Source organism: Jaculus jaculus, chromosome 17 (genome assembly GCF_020740685.1).
Source record: "Jaculus jaculus isolate mJacJac1 chromosome 17, mJacJac1.mat.Y.cur, whole genome shotgun sequence".
Lineage (NCBI taxonomy): Eukaryota > Metazoa > Chordata > Mammalia > Rodentia > Dipodidae > Jaculus > Jaculus jaculus.
Window position 1 is genome coordinate 1,154,991 of NC_059118.1, and position 18,974 is coordinate 1,173,964.

An 18,974-nucleotide genomic window follows, 5' to 3' on the forward strand; every position below is an offset into this window, starting at 1 on the left:
CCTTTTTTCCAAAAAAAAAAAAAAAGAAAGAAAGAAAGAAAGGAAGAAAGGGAGGGAGGAAGAAGGGAGGGAGAGAAGGAGGCAAGGAAAGAGAGAGAAAACCAACAGCCAGGCCTGATAGAAGAGTCATCACGAGCTTGAGGCCAACCTTGGCTACATAGTGAAGGACTTTTTCCAAAAGAAAGAAAGGAAGAAAGGGAGGGAGGCAGGTAAAGAGAGAAAAGAAAAACAATAGCCAGGACTGATGGGACAAAGCAGCTACTCAGGAGGCTGAGGCAGAAGGATTGAAAATTCAAACCTTGCCTTAGCTATAGTGTGAGTTCAAACCAACCTTGTCAATTCAATGAGACCCTACCTCAAAAAGAGAGTTTAGATTCATATCTCAGTGATAAGGCATTGCCTAGCATGCACCAAGTCCTAGGTTCAATTCCTATTTAAAAAATTTTAAGATAAGATGGCTCTGTGGTTAAAGGCTTTTGTTTGCACAGCCTATTGGCCATATAAACCAGATGCCCCCCCAAAAAAATATGGCACAAATATCTGGCATTTGTTTGCAGAGGCAATAGACCCTGGCATGCTTATACATACCCCCACACAGGCCAATGAATAAATAAAAATTAAAACAAATTTTTGAAATAACACTAAGATAGACTTATAACTTGATATTAGTTGACCAATTTCCCCTGGCAAGAAAAAAAAAAGGAAAGAACTGGTAAAGTAGAAGGGATACTAAAATTTGTTTAGAGAGCAAGCCATCCATTTACCCATGAGGATGCTGTAGACATGGCAGAAGGAAGGGTTGTTGGGCAGTTCACTCTGCCAATTCAGCTCTTCCTTTCCAAGGTCTGATCTTTCCCACTTCCAATCCTATGCCATTTCTGCAAATAACAACCCTTTGATAAATATCAGCTGTATGTATTCTTCCAATAAAGAAGATTAAAATGTCCTATACTATTAAAAAAAAGTTTGGTGTCCAATCATTCCAATTTATCCAAGATGAAAGTATATTGTCAGTTTTCTTAAACCACCTGGTAGGTTGAATAACAAGGTCCTTTTGAGACAATAAAAACCTTTGTCTTTGGTGTTTAAAAAAAAATCTGGGGCTAAAGAGATGGCTCAATGGTTAAAGGCACTTATTTGCAAAGTTCAATTCCTATGTTTGATTCCCCAGTACCCATGTAAAGCCAGATGCACAAAGTGGCATATACATCTGGAGTTTGTTTACAGTAGCAGGAGGCCCTGGCATATCCATGTTCTCTCTCTCCCTTTCTCTGCCTGCTTCTTTCTTTCTCTCAAATAAATAAAAAATAGTGTTTTTATTGTTTTTTATATTTTATTTGTTCACTTAAGATAGATAGAGTGGGCAAGCCAGGGCCTCTAGCCACTGCAAATGAACTCCAGATGCATGTGTCACCTCTGGCTTACATGACTACTAGGGAATCAAGCCCGGGTCCTTAGGCTTCATAGGCAAGCACCTTAACTGCAAAGTCATCTCTCCAGCCCCAAAACAGTTTTTTTTTTTTAATTCATTTTACTTCTCTAGGCCAGGGACATGGATTTTTAAGACAGAAAATTGTACTATCTACAGCTGCTGCCAGAAGAAATTTCTTGCACTAACATGTCAACATGGTTGTGTCTATCTTCAGCTCCTCACTGAGGTTTGAGTGATAATTAAACATGGTGTCACATCTGCCTTGCTCTACATGAAGGGTTTTAGCACTGATAGCCCTAAAGCATGGGGCATTTATTCTGCTGGGCATCCAATCAATCTAGTTCTGTCCAGTCACTCTTAACGATTGCCTATGATGTGTGAGTTCCCTTGCAATGAGCTGATGGAGAAGCTGACATGTAGGATGGAGGGTGGGTGGGGGTCACCAGCTCTAGGTAGGCCTTAGGCAGTGGCAATGGCTCCTTAATTTGTTAAGCATGGCCCCAAGCTGGGATGGCTTTCCATCCCATTAAATGCTTTGTTGAGATATTAATGAGACAAGCTAAACAGCAGCATATGGCTGCTGGCATATGGCTACAGACTGACATATAGTTTTTGTTGATGTTGCTTAATTGCAGTGCTGGGAGTAAGACCAGGCCTTACACATGCAAGCTCAGTATTCTTGCCCACTGAGCCACCTCCCCAGCCTCAGCCACATAATTCAAAACCCAAGTTTCATCTGAGTAGAAATCTCTGGAAAGAACTCCTCTGGCTGCAGAGCTGTCACATTGAGCTACACCTTGTTATGAAACAGAGAATGGTTAGCAGTCTTCTTGGATGGCCATATTGGTCTCAGCTAGTTTGAGATGGGTTTGCTATGATATGACTCGGTTATACAACATGAAGACACCTCTATTCCAGAAGAGGAATGACCTGAGCTGGATTACAGCTGGATAGATAGTGATTAAATGTGATTCAGGCTCATGGCTCATTTTTATTCTGTTTTCTAAACTCTGAGCTCTGTTCCCAAGGCAGTAAGTCACATTATAAGTTATTTACATTCATGAACAGACTATGGTACACTTATCTGTAAACTAATTAAAATACATTGTAATGATTACCCAAAAACATTTTTTAACCACTTTCTTTTTATGACTATGTAGTGTTCATGCATATCTTTGCTCATGAGATGAAATCCTCATCTTAGAAACTGAATAGGAGCAAAATCATAGGACATACCAGATCTATGCCCTGAGCCAAAGGCCACCAAAGAACCAGGTTGGATTTACTGATTGCCACAATAAGAGAGATACATGGGCTGGGCCACCACGTGGTGTCACAGTAAGAGGCATTTGAAGGGCTTAGAAAAGGGCTGGGGAAATGGTAAAGTGCTTGCTGTGCAAATATGAGGACCTGAGTTCAGATCTCCAGCCACCATATAAAAATGCCAGGCATGACAGTTTGTGCCTATAACACCAGAGGTGGTGAGGCAGAGAAAGGAGGCTTCATGGGAGTTTCTGGTTGAATCAGTGAGCTCTGGGTTCAGCGACAGACACTACCTCAAAAATTAGAACCACTTCTCAGGAGGCAGAGGTAGGAGGATCGCATGAGCTCAAGGCCACCCTGAGACTACATAGTGAATTCCAGGTCAGCCTGGGCTAGAGCGAGACCCTACCTCAAAAAAAAAAAAAAAAAAATTAGAACCACTGACCTCTATATGCATGTACACACATGGGCCCACACTTTATGTCTGATGTTGATTATCTGAGATCCACTCAATCAACAGAACACTGCCACTAACCTGGATACCAAGCTAGTCTGAACCATCTGTTCCTGCCTGCACCATGTCCTAGGCACATAGCTTCATGGCAGGGTGATGATCATCACACTTGAGCAGGAAACGAAGGGACAGCATCTTAGCTCATAGCCTTCATATGTCTGTCACCTGATGACTACAGCTCCAGTCCTCTATCTAGAGAGAACAGAATCCAAGCCTCTAATTCTTAGAAATCCTCCTGCCTCAGTCTTCCAAGCCCAGGAATTACAAATGTACACCACTACACACCCTTGATACCTATGAAGCAATTGCTTGTTGGCTTGTTTGTTTGTTTGAGGTTTATGGTTTATTTGATTTGGTTTTGGAAAATTTGGGGGAACAGGAACTGGGATAGAACCCAGGACCTTACATGTGCTAGGTAAGCACCCTACCACTAAGCTACATCTCCAGCCCCATTCCTGACTTCTTGGACATGGTCTATTACATATTATATAGTCTTGCATCATTTTTCCCAAGTGAAAGGAATTCATTAGTTCTTTAGGCCTCTGGGAAGCAGACAATAAGATGGGACTAGAAATGTAAGAGACCCATGGAAGAGACACCACAAAAAAACCAAACTGGAGGAAGCCATGTTGAAAGGAGCGCCTCAGCCATGTACACCCCACTGCTGTGAGGAGAGAAAGGAGCTGGGTGGGAAGGACCTCAGACCACAGCCCAGCTCTGAGAAAATCTGGGCCAGGTCACTGGAAGTCCCCAGGCTGGAATTCCCCACGAGACGTGTAACTGGGCCAGAGGGGTCACCCAAATGCCTCTGGGTGCTCACTCTCTGCCCAGATATCTAGGAAAGTCAGGCCTGTGTCCTGGGACCACAGCTGTCAAATCAACTCTGTTCCTGACACCAGGTTCTACTAAAGAAACCTTAAGGAGCTTGTTTCTTGGGACACCAGGACAAGGTGTTTTTGAATCATTGAATCATTTGAGTCCTGCTGGAAGCAGGTGTGGAAACTGGGTCAGATGCGTAGGATATTTCTAAAGAGAAACACCTGCAAAGAAGAGCAAGCAGCACATGCAAAACTTCCACTGTGGGTGAGGAAGAAAGTCATAGGAGAGGGGATACTTGTGTGGTTTGGTTTTTCTTTCTTTCTTTCGTTCTTTTTTTTTTTTTTTTTTTTTTTTTTTTTGCTGTTTCAAGGTAGGATCTTACTCTAGCCCAGGCTGACATGGAATTCACTATGTAGTCTCAGGTTGGCCTCAAAGTCATGGATATCATCCTACCTCAGCTTCCCAAGTGCTGGAATTAAAGGTGTGCACCACCACACCTGGGGTGGCGGGGAGAGAGAGAGATTGAGAGAGAATGAGTGCACCAGGGCCTCTAGAAACTGCAAATGAACTCCAGACACATGCACCACTTTATGTGTCTGTCTGGCTTCACATGGGTTCTGAGGAATCAAATTTAGGCTTTACAGGTGAGCTCCAGGATGACCTAGAATTTCCTCTATAGCCTTGAACTGAAGGCGATCCTCCTACCTCAGCATCACAAGTACTAAGATTAAAGGCTTGTGTCACCATGTCCAGTGATGTTTGGTTTTTTTAAATATTGTTTTCCATTTTTAAAATTTTATTTATTTATAAGGAGAGAGAAGAAGAGGGAGGAGGCATGCCAGGACCTCTTGCTACTGCAAATGAACTCCAGATACATATGCCTCTTTGTGCATCTGGCCTTATGTGGGTACTAGGAAAACAAACCCAGGTCATCAGGCTTTGCAAACAAGTGCCTTTAACTGCTCAGCCATCTCTCCAGCCCTGTTTGTCTTTGAAACAGTGCTACTATGTCACCTAGGCTGGACTTGAACTAGAGCTCCTCCTGCTTCTGCTTCAGAGTGCTGAGATTACAGGCTTGATCCACTGCACCTAGGTTAGAGAATATTTTATTAATTTCTGAACTCAAGCCCATATAGGTAAGGCCTTGCATATTTTATACAGGGTGTTACTCCTGTACAAATGGGAAAAAAATTAATTTTAATATTTCGATATGACTTAATTTCTGTATAATGCCAAATCAACACAGTAAACTGGGTTCCCCCCTAAAGTTCACAGCACAGCTAAGGTTTCCAAAAATTCAAATTATATATGTAGACACATTTATATTTACATTAAAAAAAACAGCAATAGCAATGTGCATCTATAAGAAGAGCAGTTTTTCCAGGTTTTTCTTTCTTTTTTTGGTTTTCTGAGGTAGGGTTTCACTCTAGCTCAGGCTGACCTGGAATTTACTATGTAGTCTCAAGGTGGCCTCAAACTCATGGTGATCCTCCTACCTCTGCCTCCCAGTGCTGGGATTAAAGACATGCACCACCATACCCAGCCTTTTTCCAGGTTTTTCTAAGAGGGGTTTTTAAGAGCCTTGATTGTGCATCTTAAGTTTTGGTTTAGGAAATACACTATATATACAATGCTCTATTTATTTGTGTGCTTTCCTGTGGGTGTGTGCATACGTGCATGCACGGCAGGGACTCCTGTCACTACAAACATCAGGTGCTTGTACCACCTTTCCCCTGTGGCTTTACCTGGGGGCTCAGAAATCAAACCCAGGCCAGCAGACTGCAAGCAAGCATCTTCCACTCTCAGCCATCTCCCCAACCTTGGAAAATACACTTTTCTTATGTCACAGTAAGGAACAGAATCAAAAGTTGAATAAACAAAAAGTTTGCCACAACCAGTGCTATGTACACAACCCCTTTCTGTGGCACTTCAGGGATCCTTCTACCTGGGTGTCTTCCAATGGGGGCAGGGGTGGGTAATGGCATAGGTCAGGTCTGCCAATATACATTTGGCTCAGCTAGAACAGGTACTGCTGGCCAGGGTGGACAGAAGTCAGGGACCCTGTTGATATCCTTCAATGCGCAGGACACCTCACAGCAAGCTATCCCACTGGGACTGTTGAAAAGCCCTGACCTGCTCATCTTGCAGGGCTCTTGCATGGAAGCCAATAGCACAGGTGACCTGGATGAGCAGTGGGGGATGGTCTAGACAGGCTTTGTGGAGTGATCGCTGGGCCTGAGAGCTCTCACATGAAGAGACCCTTCTCTGAGCCAGCTCAGAGCATCAGAGCTAAAGTAACCCTGCAAACTAGCCGCAGAAGTCAGGAAGCCCAGAGAACCAGAGCCACGTCACTATTTAAATGATGTTTAACTGATGTGACTCAGTTGTAGAGTGCTTGCCTAAATGAAAAGCTTTGCCCTAACCCCTGAATAGATTTCTAAAGATCACGCGCGCGTGCGCACACACACACACACACACGCACACCTACCTTATTGAAGTTATGAGAGTATCATGCTGGAAAGGAATGTGTTTTAATCCTTAATGCCAAGGAAAATGATTTATATGACATGGCATGTGAGAGAGACGTGCCCATGCCAGCACTGCCATGCTATCAACAGTATTAGGAATGTGATTTGAACTTTTCTGGCCCATCTTGCATAGAATCTCCTGAGTTTTGGCAAGTGTCAGCAAAAATGTTCCTTATGCATGCCGGGTCATAAACACTGAGGCAGGCCTCCGGAGCCTTGGGTGAGTATTTAAGACTCCAGTGGACTCCTCCTGGAGAACAGGCCATCTGACACGTACGCTTGAACTTTATAACTGCAAACACTTTTGAGACCAGAAAAAAAATACTTACTTGCCTTTTTCCCTCCACCACTGGTCTCTGACTCATGTGTTTTGTGTCCCAGTTCATATGCATAGCACCCAAGGAACTGTGAAGCACTGTGAGCACAGAGCTACATGGACTGGGTGAGGCCGAGAGTCCACACATTCCCACGGCAGTGGGGTCTGATGGGATGGCAGAAATAAACATAGTGATGTGAAATGTGAATGATGGCTGATATTTATTCTCAACTGGACAAGACCTAGAATCACCTAGGAGACAAATCTCTGGTTATGTCTGTGAGAGATTTTTCTAGATTGGGTTAATTGAGATGAGAATGTTGGCAGCACCACCCCAGAGATTGGGGTCCTAGGCTGAATACAAAGGTGAGGGGGATGGAGAGATGGCTCAGTGACTAAAGACACTCGCTTGCAAAGCCTAATGGCTGGCACCTGATTTCCCAGTACCCACATAAATCCAGATGCACTAACTGGCACCTGTATCTGGAGTTTATTTACAGTGGCAGGAGACCCTGGCATGCCCATACTCATTCCCTCTCCCTCCCTCTCTCTCTCTCTCTCTCCCCCTCAGTTCCCCCCTCTTTCTCTCTGTCTCTCTCAAATAAATGAATAAATAAATATTTTTTTAAAAAGATGAGCCAAAGCCAGGCATGGTGGCACACACCTTTAATCCCAGCACTTGGGAAGCAGAGGTAGGAGGATCGCTGTGAGTTCCAGGCCAGCCTGAGACTACATAATGAATTCCAGGTCAGCCTGGACCCTACCTCAAAACACAAAATAAGATGAGTTGAGCACCAGCATTCATTCATCTTCCTCTGCTTCCTGACACAAAGCCAATGCAACCAGCCACCTCACACTCCTGTCACCATGACTTCCCCACCATAATAGACTGCGTCCTCACACTGAGCCAAAATAAACTCTCCCTCCCTTAAGTTTTGCTTTTGTCAGGTATTTTGTCACAGCAATGAATTAATACAGTGCTTAAGATTCTATCCAGCTCCCCTGCCTGTCCCCTCTCCTGCACCCTGGTGTCTGACCAGATGTCCTGGTATATCAGGGTTCAGGCAGGGTCAGGATTACCCAGTGGGAAGCATATGAGGATGGACAGAGGCCAGTGTTGGTATCTTTCCTCCAAGTCCCCTATGTACTCTGGTGACACCTTCTTTGGCTGTGTCCTCCACGCAGGGACCTCTCTTCATGAGACCTGCTTCACAAAACTGGTGGCACCATTTGTTCCTGGCGCTCCTGGGTGCTCCCTTGCTGGGCTTACCTCTAAAGACCCAGCATCCCTGATTTGTGGCCAATCGGACTAACGTGTCCATGAACCAAAGTGGTCCTCACTTTCAGATTGTGGAAGTACCTCTTAAGATAAAAACACAAAGTGATGACAGACTGGCTGAACTGCAATGGAGATTACAATTACCCTGTGACTTCTAAACCCCTCAAAGCATTATAACCTGTCACTCTAAACTGCCTCAGAGTTTGTGCAATACATTCCTCCTCCAAGACCTTTTCATTCTCCTGCTTCCTGGCTTTCCATCCCCAAAGACATTTAAGCCCTACTGCTTGCCATTTATGTCTTCTTCTTTTTAATTTTAATTTTTATTTATATTTAATTTGTTTTTTAACTTTATTTTTATTTATTTTAAAGAAAGAGAAAGAGGCAGAGAGAAGGGGCTTGCAGGCGAACTCCAGATACATGCGCCCCCTTGTGCATCTGGCTTATGTGGGTCCTAGAGAGTCGAACTAGGATCCTTTGGCTTTGCAGGCAAATGCCTTAACCACTAATCCATCTCTCCGGCCCCCCTTAATTTGTTTTTTATTGAGGCAGGATCACTGTAGTTTAGGCTGACCTAGAACTCACTCTGTAGCCCAGGCTGTTCTTGAATTCACAGTGATCTTCCTGCGTCAGTCTCCTAAGTGCTGGAATTAAAGGTGTGCACCTCAATAAAATCATATCAAAACTGAAAAGGGAACAGTTGAAAAGAGGAGGAGGAGAGAGGATAGGTGATAAAGGAGGGTGGTGAGAAAGTATTATGTCAATGTTTCAATAAAATGAAAATTTAGATCCAAAAAAAAAAAAAAGAAAGAAAGAAAACAGAAGAATTCACCTCAATCTGCAGGCATTGCCCGTACCATCTGACAGTGTGTCTTTGGATCTGACTTCTTAGCTCTGAACAAGATTTTAAAAGTCCAATCTGAAATTATTCACTGAAAGTTCATGGCCAATGTAAAGAGGGCTCAAATTGGTGATTAATATCTGTAACCCAAGTACATGAACGACCGAGGCAGGAGGGCTGCCATGCATGCAAGTGCCAGGCCAGCCAGGGCGACAGTCTCCATACATACATGCATACATACATGCACATACATATACGTGTGGCTGGGGAGATGGCTCAGCAGTTAAAGGCACTTGCTTTTGCAGTAGCAAGAGGCCCATGTGTGCCCATACTCTCACACAATTTCCCTCTCAAATAAATAAATTTTTGCATGTGTGTGTGTGGAGAGAGAGTCAGTCACTATCTTACTGTATTTATGTTTTAATTATCAGGTCAAGTTTAATGAGACTAGACTTATTTTGCAAACAAAAATGGTCTCTCAGGCTGGAGAGATGGCTTAGCTGTTAAAGCACTTGCCTAACTTTGGTTTCGAAGCCAAAGGACCTAGGTTCAATTCTCCAGGTCCTACGTAAGTACGTACATGGTGGCACATGTGTCTGGAGTTCATTTGCAGTGGCTGGAGGCCCTGGCGTGCCCATTCTCTCTCTCTCTCTCTTTCTCTCTCTCTCTCTCTCTCTCTCTCTCATCACCAATACATGAATAAAAATAAAATCTAAAAAAAAAAAAAAAGGTGTGCACCTCAAGTCAATTAATTGAGACATTGTGTGTGTGTTTGCATGTTCATGATGTGTGACTACAGCCCCACGTGTCATGGCACACAAGGCGGTCAGAGAACACCCTGCTATCCACTTCTTTGCAGCAGCATCTCTCTCTGTGAACTGTCTGGCCTGCCAGGTGAAGTTCTCAGTGAGCTTCTAGGCACTGCCCTTGCCTCCCTTTCCACCATAGCTGTGCTGGGATGACAGCAGCCCAGCCAGGCTTTTGGCTTTTACTGAGGTCTGGGGATCCATATTCAGGTGCTCACTCTTACACGGCAAGCACTTTATCCACTGAGCCATCTCACCACTGCACATTTGCCCCTTCTTCCTTCAAGAAAAATTTTTCTAGGATGTCAATGTACCTACCTAAAAATTTTCCTTTCAGCCCTCCTTGAAGCTAAGTACATTAAAAGTCCAGTCTGTGAAAAAAATGGAGGAAAAGAGAAGTCTCCTTAAAGGAAGTTGACTGGTGCTGAAGAGATGACTTAGCAGTTAAAGGAACTTGCTTGCAACATCTGATGGCCTGGGTTCAATTCTCCAGTGCCTGTAAAACCAGATGCACAAAGTGACACACACACACCTATGCATTAATAACACATCACTTTTTGTTTGTTTACTTCCTTTTTTTTTTTTTTTTTTTTTTTTGGTTTTTCGAGGTAGGATCTCAGCTAGCTGAGGCTGACCTGGAATTCACCACGTAGTCTCAGGGTGGCCTCAAACTCACAGCAATCCTCCTACCTCTACCTCCCAAGTGCTAGGATTAAAGGTATGCGTCACCATGCCCAGTTTAATAACACAACACTTTTTTTTTTATTTATTTGAGAGCGACAGACACAGAGAGAAAGACAGATAGAGGGAGAGAGAGAGAATGGGCGCGCCACGGCTTCCAGCCTCTGCAAACGAACTCCAGACGCGTGCGCCCCCTTGTGCATCTGGCTAACGTGGGACCTGGGGAACCGAGCCTCGAACCGGGGTCCTTAGGCTTCACAGGCAAGCACTTAACCGCTAAGCCATCTCTCCAGCCCAACACATCACTTTTTTTGTGTGTTTATTTTTATTCATTTATTTGAGAAAGAAAGAGGCACCGAGAGAGAGAGAGAGAGGGAGAGAGAGAGAGGGAGAGAGAGAGAAAGAGAATGGGCGTGCCAGGGCTTCCAGCCACTGCACACGAATTCCAGACACGTGCGCCCCCTTGTGCATCTGGCTAACGTGGGTCCTGGGGAATCGAGCCTCGAACCCGAGTCAAGCGCTTAACCACTAAGCCATATCTTCAGCCAAACACATCACTTTTTTTTTTTAATTTTATTTATTTATTTGAGAGCGACAGACACAGAGAGAAAGACAGATAGAGGGAGAGAGAGAGAATGGGCGCGCCAGGGCTTCCAGCCTCTGCAAACGAACTCCAGACGCGTGCGCCCCCTTGTGCATCTGGCTAACGTGGGACCTGGGGAACCGAGCCCTCGTTAGGCTTCACAGGCAAGCGCTTAACCGCTAAGCCATCTCTCCAGCCCCAAACACATCACTTTTTAAAGCCACTAGGCAGTGATGGCTCAAGAGCAGGCTGGGGGTGGGGGAGGAGAAAGCCAGTCAGGTGTTGACACATAGTAATCTCTCAGTACACACTACTGGGCTGTTTGAAGAAGTGGTGTCTACTGGGAAAGGGTAATTCTGAGGGCATAGTCTCCAGCCAGCTGTGTGGCCTTGGCCAATTACTTAACCTGCCCTTGTTTTCTTATCTGAAGATTGCATTGAATTCAGCTGTGTCCTGGTATTACATGAAGCAACAGTGCCCTCTAGAGGACAAAAAGGTTGTTTTCAACTATGCTCAAGGTGGGATGAAATCTGACATGGGCAAAGAAGGCGCAGCAGAGGCCAATGGGAAAGGGCAGAGGCGGAGGAGCAGCAGAGAAAATGAGGCTGAAGAACTGGGAGCTCTGACCTCCTGTCAACTTTCTTTTCAAATCCCTCCTGTGCAAGTAATGGGCAGTGGTTAGGCTGGTGCTTTTCCAACTTGATCTGCTCCCGTCTCCCAACACAGTTGCCCTGCTACAGGATGTATCTTAAATGTTTCTCAAAGGCCTGTTTGTTAAAGGCTGGTCAGATTTGGAATCCAGAGGTGGGAAGAAGTTAGGTCCCTGGGGGTGTGTTGTCGCAGGGGATGTTGGGACCTTGATCTCTTCCTGTTTCTGCTTCCTGATTGTCATGAGATGGGCTATTTCTTCTGCCCTGTGCTCTCACCATGATGCATTTTGCTGCAACAAACCCAAAGGCAGGGGTCCAGAAACTGGTGAGACCTCTGAGACCACCAACCAGAACAAACCTTTCCCCCTTAAAAAGTGAATGGCCCAGATGTGAACTAAAGTTTCCCAGAAAGCAGCTCCACCCACTTCAAACATCCTGCAGACGAATTAACCAATTAGAATTTCGGTGTTCAGAAATTGGAATGTTGTATGTAGGTCCACAAGCAAATTATCCTGGGCTCTCTTAACCTCTTAGATGGCCAATTAACATCCACCTCCTTGTGTAAACTAATCCTTTTGAAATGTACAGACAGACCCCCTACCTTCCATCAGCCTGGAAGATAAGAATGACATCAGGGGCTGGAGAGACGGCTCAGCGGTTAAGGCACTTGCCTGCAAAGCCTAACAACTCGGGTTCGATTCTCCAAGAACCACATAAGCCAGATGCATAAGGTGGCACATGTGTCTGGAGTTCATTTGCAGTGGCTGGATGCCCTGATGTGCCCATTCTCTCTCTCTATCTCTCTCTCTTTCTATCAAATAAATAATTAATTTTAAAACATTAAAAAGAAAGAAAACAAGCTGGGCATGGTGGCACACACTTTTAATACCGGCACTTGGGAAGCAGAGGTAGGAGGATCACTGTGAGTTCAAGGCCACTACATAGTAAATTCAGGTCAGCCTGGGCTATAAGTGAAACTCCACCTTGGGAAAAAAGAAAGAGAGAAAAAGAGAAAAATGTTTAAGGAATCAGAAGTTCTTGCAACTTTTCTGGAAGCCTAAGTTGTGTGGAAATAAGAGTTCTTGGACTGGAGACATGGCTCAGCGGTTAAGACGATTGCCTGCAAAGCCTAAGGACTGGGATTTGATTCTCCAGTATCCACATAAAGGCAGATGCACAAAGTGGTGCATTCGTCTGGAGTTCATGTGCAGTGGCTAGAGGCCCTGGTGATCCCATTCTCTCTCATCTCTCTGCTGGGGGCGGTGGCAGATGCCTTTAATCCCAGCACTGGGGAGGCAGAAGCAGGAGTATTGCTGTGAGTTCAAGGCCAGCCTGAGACTACATAGTGAATCCCAGGTCAACCTAGACTAAAGTGAGACCCTACCTCGAAAAACAAAACAAAAAGAGTTCTTTAGTTAGGCTTGGTGGCGACACATGTCTTTGATCCCAGCATTCAGGAGGCTGAGGTAGGAAGAATACAGGAGTCCGAGGTTTAGGCTACAGAGTTCCAGATAAATCTGAGACAGCGAGTGAGATCCTGCTTCAAAACAAAACAAAAACAATGGGGTGTTGTGTTGTGTTTTGTTGTTCGTTTGTTTGTTTGTTTAAGATAGCCAAAAAGCCACGGCTCTCTAGTACCCTTCTCTCCACACAACTTTGCCTCTTTGCCCGGCCCAAGAATGTCCTTTCCCGCCCCGCCCGCGGACGCAACAGACAGCATGGACTCTACGGGACAGGTTTATTCGGAAAACGAGGTACAAAAGGCCCGAAAGGCGTCTGGGCCACTACCACGCCCAGGCTCCAGCACCGCCCTCTCCTGGTACATCCCGACCCGACCCAGGCCCCACCGCTCGTCTCTGGCTCCTCTGGAGCCTCAAACCACGCCACACCCCGTCCAATAAGATCTGGGGCGCGCCCCGCCCGTAGCCCCGCTTTCTCCGCCCTCTCCCCGCCCCTCCCTGTCCCATCCAATCCTGGCCCAGCCCCTCCCTGTCCCATCCAATCCTGGCCCAGCCCCTCCCTGGCCACGCCCCCCCTACACGATGGCGAACTGGCAGATGTAGGGCAGCTGGTCCCGGCAGCGCTTGTCCGACCACTTGCCGTTGGCCGGGCCGGACAGGGCCGCGCAGTTCTCGGCTTTGCCGCCGTCGGGCTGCGCCGTGATCTCCGTCTCCCAGTTCTGGTAGGCCGGGCGGCTGCCCGCCATGTCCACCCAGGAACCCTCGGCCGCCATGTCGTTGAGGCCCAGCCACACCTCCGCCTCGCCGCCCGCGCTCTGGCGCGCGTACTCGTACAGCGCCTCGTTCTCCAGCCCCGACTGCGGTGTGCCCAGTGTGCCCCCGCGGGAGATGCAGTCCTCGCTCGCCTCGTGGAAGGTCTTCGCCTGGGGAAAGGCCAGGAAGCACTTTCTGTGCACCTTGGTGCCCTTCAAGCACACTGCAGGGAAGATGGCTGTCACCAAAGGACCTGGGCTCCAGGCTGCAGGAGCCCCTTCCTGACTGCCTGCTATCCTCCATGCGTCCTTTGGCCCACCATCTCAATCCCATCCCTTGGGTCCTTTAAATGACTTCTGGGTCACTAAGTGCAGAATCTAAATTTCTGTTCAAGAGGATCTGATTCCTTACTCTTGGAATGACCACCCCCTCTGCTACAGAGCCACCTGGCCCTGGCCACCTTCTCCAGAAGCAGGATGATGGACCTGCTCAGCCCCCATGTTCCCTGGGTCACCGAGGCCAGCCCTCCCTCTCTGCCCAGGTCTGTCTCTTCCCACCCTCATGGATCTCTCATCAGTCCGCTCCTTTTGCACCTTCCCAAGGCAGCCAAAGCCTGCCACACTGGGCTGCCATTGCTTCTGGGGTGTGCAGGAAGATAGCCTTTCATCCTCAACCCCTCTTTGGGTATGACTTCAGTGAGAGAGGGCCACCTTGTCCAAGGCTATGTCTTTCCAAAGCAGCCAGGGCCCAGGGGCCAACCAATGTGACCTCTGGCCCAACTGGAGACTGCGCTGTAGCATGCTTTTCTGGATACCACAGTGCAACTCAAACGGCTGGGGCCACACCTCCCCTCCTGTCCCTTCCCAGCCACTGGAGCAATTCAGGCTGCCCTAGAAGCACACACAAAGCATACACAAAGGCCCTGTGCCTGAGAGTGGGGCCACCGTGTGAGCTATAGAATGACAGGTAGTGTGAGTGCTGTGAGGGCCTGAGGGGTGGGGCCTGGGTAGGGTTCCCCAGTGAGAAGTGTCTTGAAGGGTTCTGAGGAGGCTCAAGGGTGGATTAGCCTCGGTCAGTGAAGCATCAGGTGAGCCAGTGGCTGTGGACACAGTGTGGTTTGGAGTGTTGCTAAGGAGCAGTCAGGGTGATGTACAGTGGGGAATCAGAGGGGCTCTGCTCCTCCCATCCTCGGTGTCAGCTGGAAGATGAGGCCATGGACAGAGTAGTAAGCAGCAACGGGATACCCTCATGGTCTGCTGCCAGTGAGTTACTGTGTGACACACACCTACTCCAGGGCCTGACATGTCATTTCTATGCTGGATAGAACAGAGGACAGGTCATGGGGGAGGGGGGAGGGGAGTAAGTGAGCCTGCAGTTGCCTGTCCTGTGCCCAGACTCTGCAGCTCTGTGCTCTTAGCCAGCCTTACCCAGCTGCACTGTGCCAAGCCAGGAAAATGAAGGCCAGCCCTCCTGGTTCCCAGCATGCTCAGCCATGAGGCTTCAGTTGAGTCCTGCTCTGCCACCACCAGCCCCCAACCAGGTGACTGTGGGTCAGGCCTCCTTTTGCCTCATTTGGCCCATCTTTATACTGGGGTGATAAGCATGACGTGTTAAATGATTCAGACAGCATCCACAATGCTGCCAATGCAAATGGATGGTGGCAACGTGCCCGCAGGGCAGGTGCCAAACAGCCTGACAGTAGACATGTCTGCAAGGCCACTGAATGAGGGTCCCCTACTGCTAGATTACACTGATCTATAACCCCTATCCTGCTCTGGTACTCACTTCCAGAAAGCCATAGTTGGGTCCTGTTAAAGGAACTTCTAAGTCAGAAGGGGACATGACCTCCTGAGTCTGGCCAAGGGCCTTGGGCCTGGTGCTGGCTCAAGGCCAAGGCACTTTGCCTACTACTACAACTGCTCTTCCCAACAGCTACTTTGGACTCACCAGTCTGCAGGGCCTGCTGCTCCTTGAGCAGGGCCACCTCCTGGGCCAAGCTGTCCAGACGGCTCTTGAGTTCCTCAAACATCTTCAGGCTCACCACATCTAGGAGGGAGCGGCAGGAGGCAATGGAGACAATAAGAAATGAAGGAAAGCAGAATCTAGGGGCAGAGTGAAGGCCTTCTGGTCTGCCAGCCGCAAAGAGGCATAGGGAAAGGATTTTCCCCAGCCTTGATAGCTCAGTGTTCCCTCTCTGACACTGGCAATAGTCTAACAAACTGTCCCCTGCTGCCCTGCAGAGCAGGCACTCCATCCAGAACAAGGTGACAGAATGAAGACACATGTGTGGCTCAAAGGTCACCCACCGGGCTCAGCTCCTCTGTATAGTGGGAGGACAACAGTGCCCTCAGAGGACTCTGAGAAAGCCCAGGAGAAATGCACATGGGCTTGGCACAAGGTGTGTGCCCACCTAGCTGCAGCAGTGGGTAAGTAGGTATGTCACTTCTCCTGGGTACAAAGCCACCTCAGACCATGTCCACAATCAATCTTATGCCACAAGGGAAATGCTGACCTAAACCTCCACCATTTCACAAATAAGGAAACAAGCCAGGTTTAAATGATCTACCTAGGATGGCAGAGCAGCTGGCTCCACAGCCACAGAGCTATGTTCTTCCCACCTGCTGTATGGTACAGGACAACGCCCACAAAGGCCGCCAGTTGGGGAGCAGTGACGCATCAGCGGGGACAGGCAGGAGACTGTATGTGTGTAAGCTGAGAGCTGTGGGTGGATCCTGATCTTTCTGAAACACCACAGACTTCTGGAGTGGCAAAGCTTAGCCTGGAGCAAAGGGTAGGGAGATGTCTCCATGGTCCATTTTGTGTAACGTGTACATTCACGAGGGGTGAGGTCAGAGCCTTTGTCCACCCATCAGATACTTTGCAGGGGAATCACAGACAAGGCACAGTCTTGTATGTGGAAACTGGGGGTATAATTTGTCAAATATGGGGAAAGTAACACACGGAGGAATAGGATAAAGCAGAGAGGGCTAGGGCCAGCAAACACATTGCTGGGGTTCTGTGTGCCTCCCCTCAAGCTTCTGCCTCAGCCTCTAGGTTTACCGCAGCTCTGTACTTGCCCCTATTGTGTACCAATTCAGAGTGCCATGGGAGGTGGTTCAAGTTGGGAACTGCCAAAAAGCATTCATCTGAGGTTCCAAGTTGAAGCAATGTACAGTGCTTAAGCCTAGCTCAGGCCCATCTAGGCTGGGTCAGCCAGAAAAGGGGTGTTTCCTGTAACTGGTTAGTTCAGAAAGGCTTTTTGTAACTTACGTGGGTTCTGGGGCATCGAGCCTGGGTCCTTGGACTTTGCAGGCAAATGCCTTAATCGCTAAGCCTTCGCTCTAGCCCTACATTTTCTAAATAATTATTGACATATACTTATTGAACAGGTTAGTAAGATTCATTTCCATACAGGTGATATCTGTGATAAATCCCTTTTCAAAATGTCAACATAGTAACCATCTTGTTTTGAACTTTGCTTTGTTCATATTGGAGAGTTAGTCGTGGAGTGGTTTCATTTTGCTTAGTTTTATTTCATTTCATTTTGTCTCAGTTTGAAGTACTGAGCATAAAACCCAGGGCCTTATACACACTAGACAAACACAATGGGGCTGCATCCCAGCCCTGGAGATTCCACTGTGCTGGCCTATGTACTTTACTGTCCAGGTGGGAGGGTCTGGGGTGCCCAACACCCCTTTCCTTGGCTGGGTTCTTGGCTCTGGTGGCCTGTTTGTCTGCCAAAAGTCTCCACCTAATGTCCCTGGACTCCCCACTGCTGGCCTCCCAGCCCTGCGGGGGTGACAGCCTGGACCTTCGCCATGTCATTCTGCTGTATTGTCTCCACCCAGCCCTGGTGACCTCACTCTTGGCAAGACTATCAGGGCAGGTCTTGTTGCCACCAAAGTGACCCCAAAACATCCCCTCACACCCCAGAGAAGAGCAGGGGAAAGCTGTTCCTAGCTCTAGTCTGAGTATGACCAGGCTAGTCCCCTATGGAACTGAGAATTCACTTGTCCTTCCCTTCCCTTGTGCCACCAAGCATATGTCATATCAGACGCTAGGCTGCAGCCTTAAGTATTTTGTGTCATGAAATGTTTGCAATAAGCCTCAGCAAATTCCACCCTCCTGGCTTAGGGCAGAGGAAACAGGCTGATTGCGCAGCTCAGCCTTACCCCGCCCCTGCTGGGACTGAGTATGTCCTGGCTGCTAAGCTGAAGGTTTGTTTTCTTTAACATGTTGGGCCTAGGAGGGAAGCAGGTGTCAGTTAAATGACCTAGAAGATTCTTCTCTATTCTATCAAGCAGGGACCCTGCAGTTTTGACAATTGCTGTGCTGTAAGGAAGTCCTCCAGCCGCCAGAGTTCCTTCACCAAAAGTGAACAATCAAGACAGTACATCAAGGAAGGACAGAAGGAAGGAGCATGAGGAGCAGCTGCCCCAGAGAGGGAGAGGGTCCTGCCCCTTGCTTACCTTTCTTAGCATTTACAGCCTTCTTGGTCTTGGGGGTGGGGGTCTCTGCGGTCACCTGGTTCAGGAGGGAGAAGAGGCAGAGGAGCAGGTAGGTGCCCCAGAGCTCCATGCTGCTGCTGCTACCTCTGCCTGCAAAGTCCTGATCAGACAACAGCGAGGGCCTCAGCCTTTAAGTCTTAAGGCCACAGCCACTAGGACCTCTGTCCAGGAAACCCTCCCCAGTCTGCAAGCATGCCAAAAAAAAAAAACAAAAAAAAGAAAAAGAAAAAGAAGAAGAAGAAAGCCTGCCAAAGGAGAGAGGTCCGAGATCCACAGTGCTGCTGTCCAGAACACCCACCCAGTGGCCTAGCCCAGCCTCCTTCCAGGGTGTCAGCGTTTTTGATGATTCTGAGAAACAGCTGATATTTGTCATAGCTCGGGCCATCAGGCTGGCTTGAGCCTGGTGTTTATTCATGGAGGCCTCATACCCACATAACTGTCATTTCCTTGTGCTATGGTTGGGGAAACTAAGACTCAGTGGGGTAAAAAAGTGAGTACAAGCTACCCAGCTATTAAGGGACAGTGATCTGGGGTGACTCAG

The 18,974-nt window shown here is 47.6% G+C and overlaps 1 protein-coding gene across 1 annotated transcript; it reads right to left on the minus strand.

Moving 5' to 3' along the window:
* Positions 1–13,709: 13,709 nt before the first annotated feature.
* Positions 13,710–18,540, minus strand: Clec3b (C-type lectin domain family 3 member B). The gene is made up of 3 exons (XM_004662137.2): positions 18,395–18,540; positions 15,873–15,971; positions 13,710–14,148 (listed from the first exon to the last, which is right to left on the minus strand). The coding sequence occupies exons 1-3, from the start codon at positions 18,501–18,503 to the stop codon at positions 13,748–13,750; spliced, it is 609 nt and encodes a 202-aa protein (XP_004662194.1). The 5' UTR covers positions 18,504–18,540; the 3' UTR covers positions 13,710–13,747.
* Between the last annotated feature and the right edge of the window lie 434 nt (positions 18,541–18,974).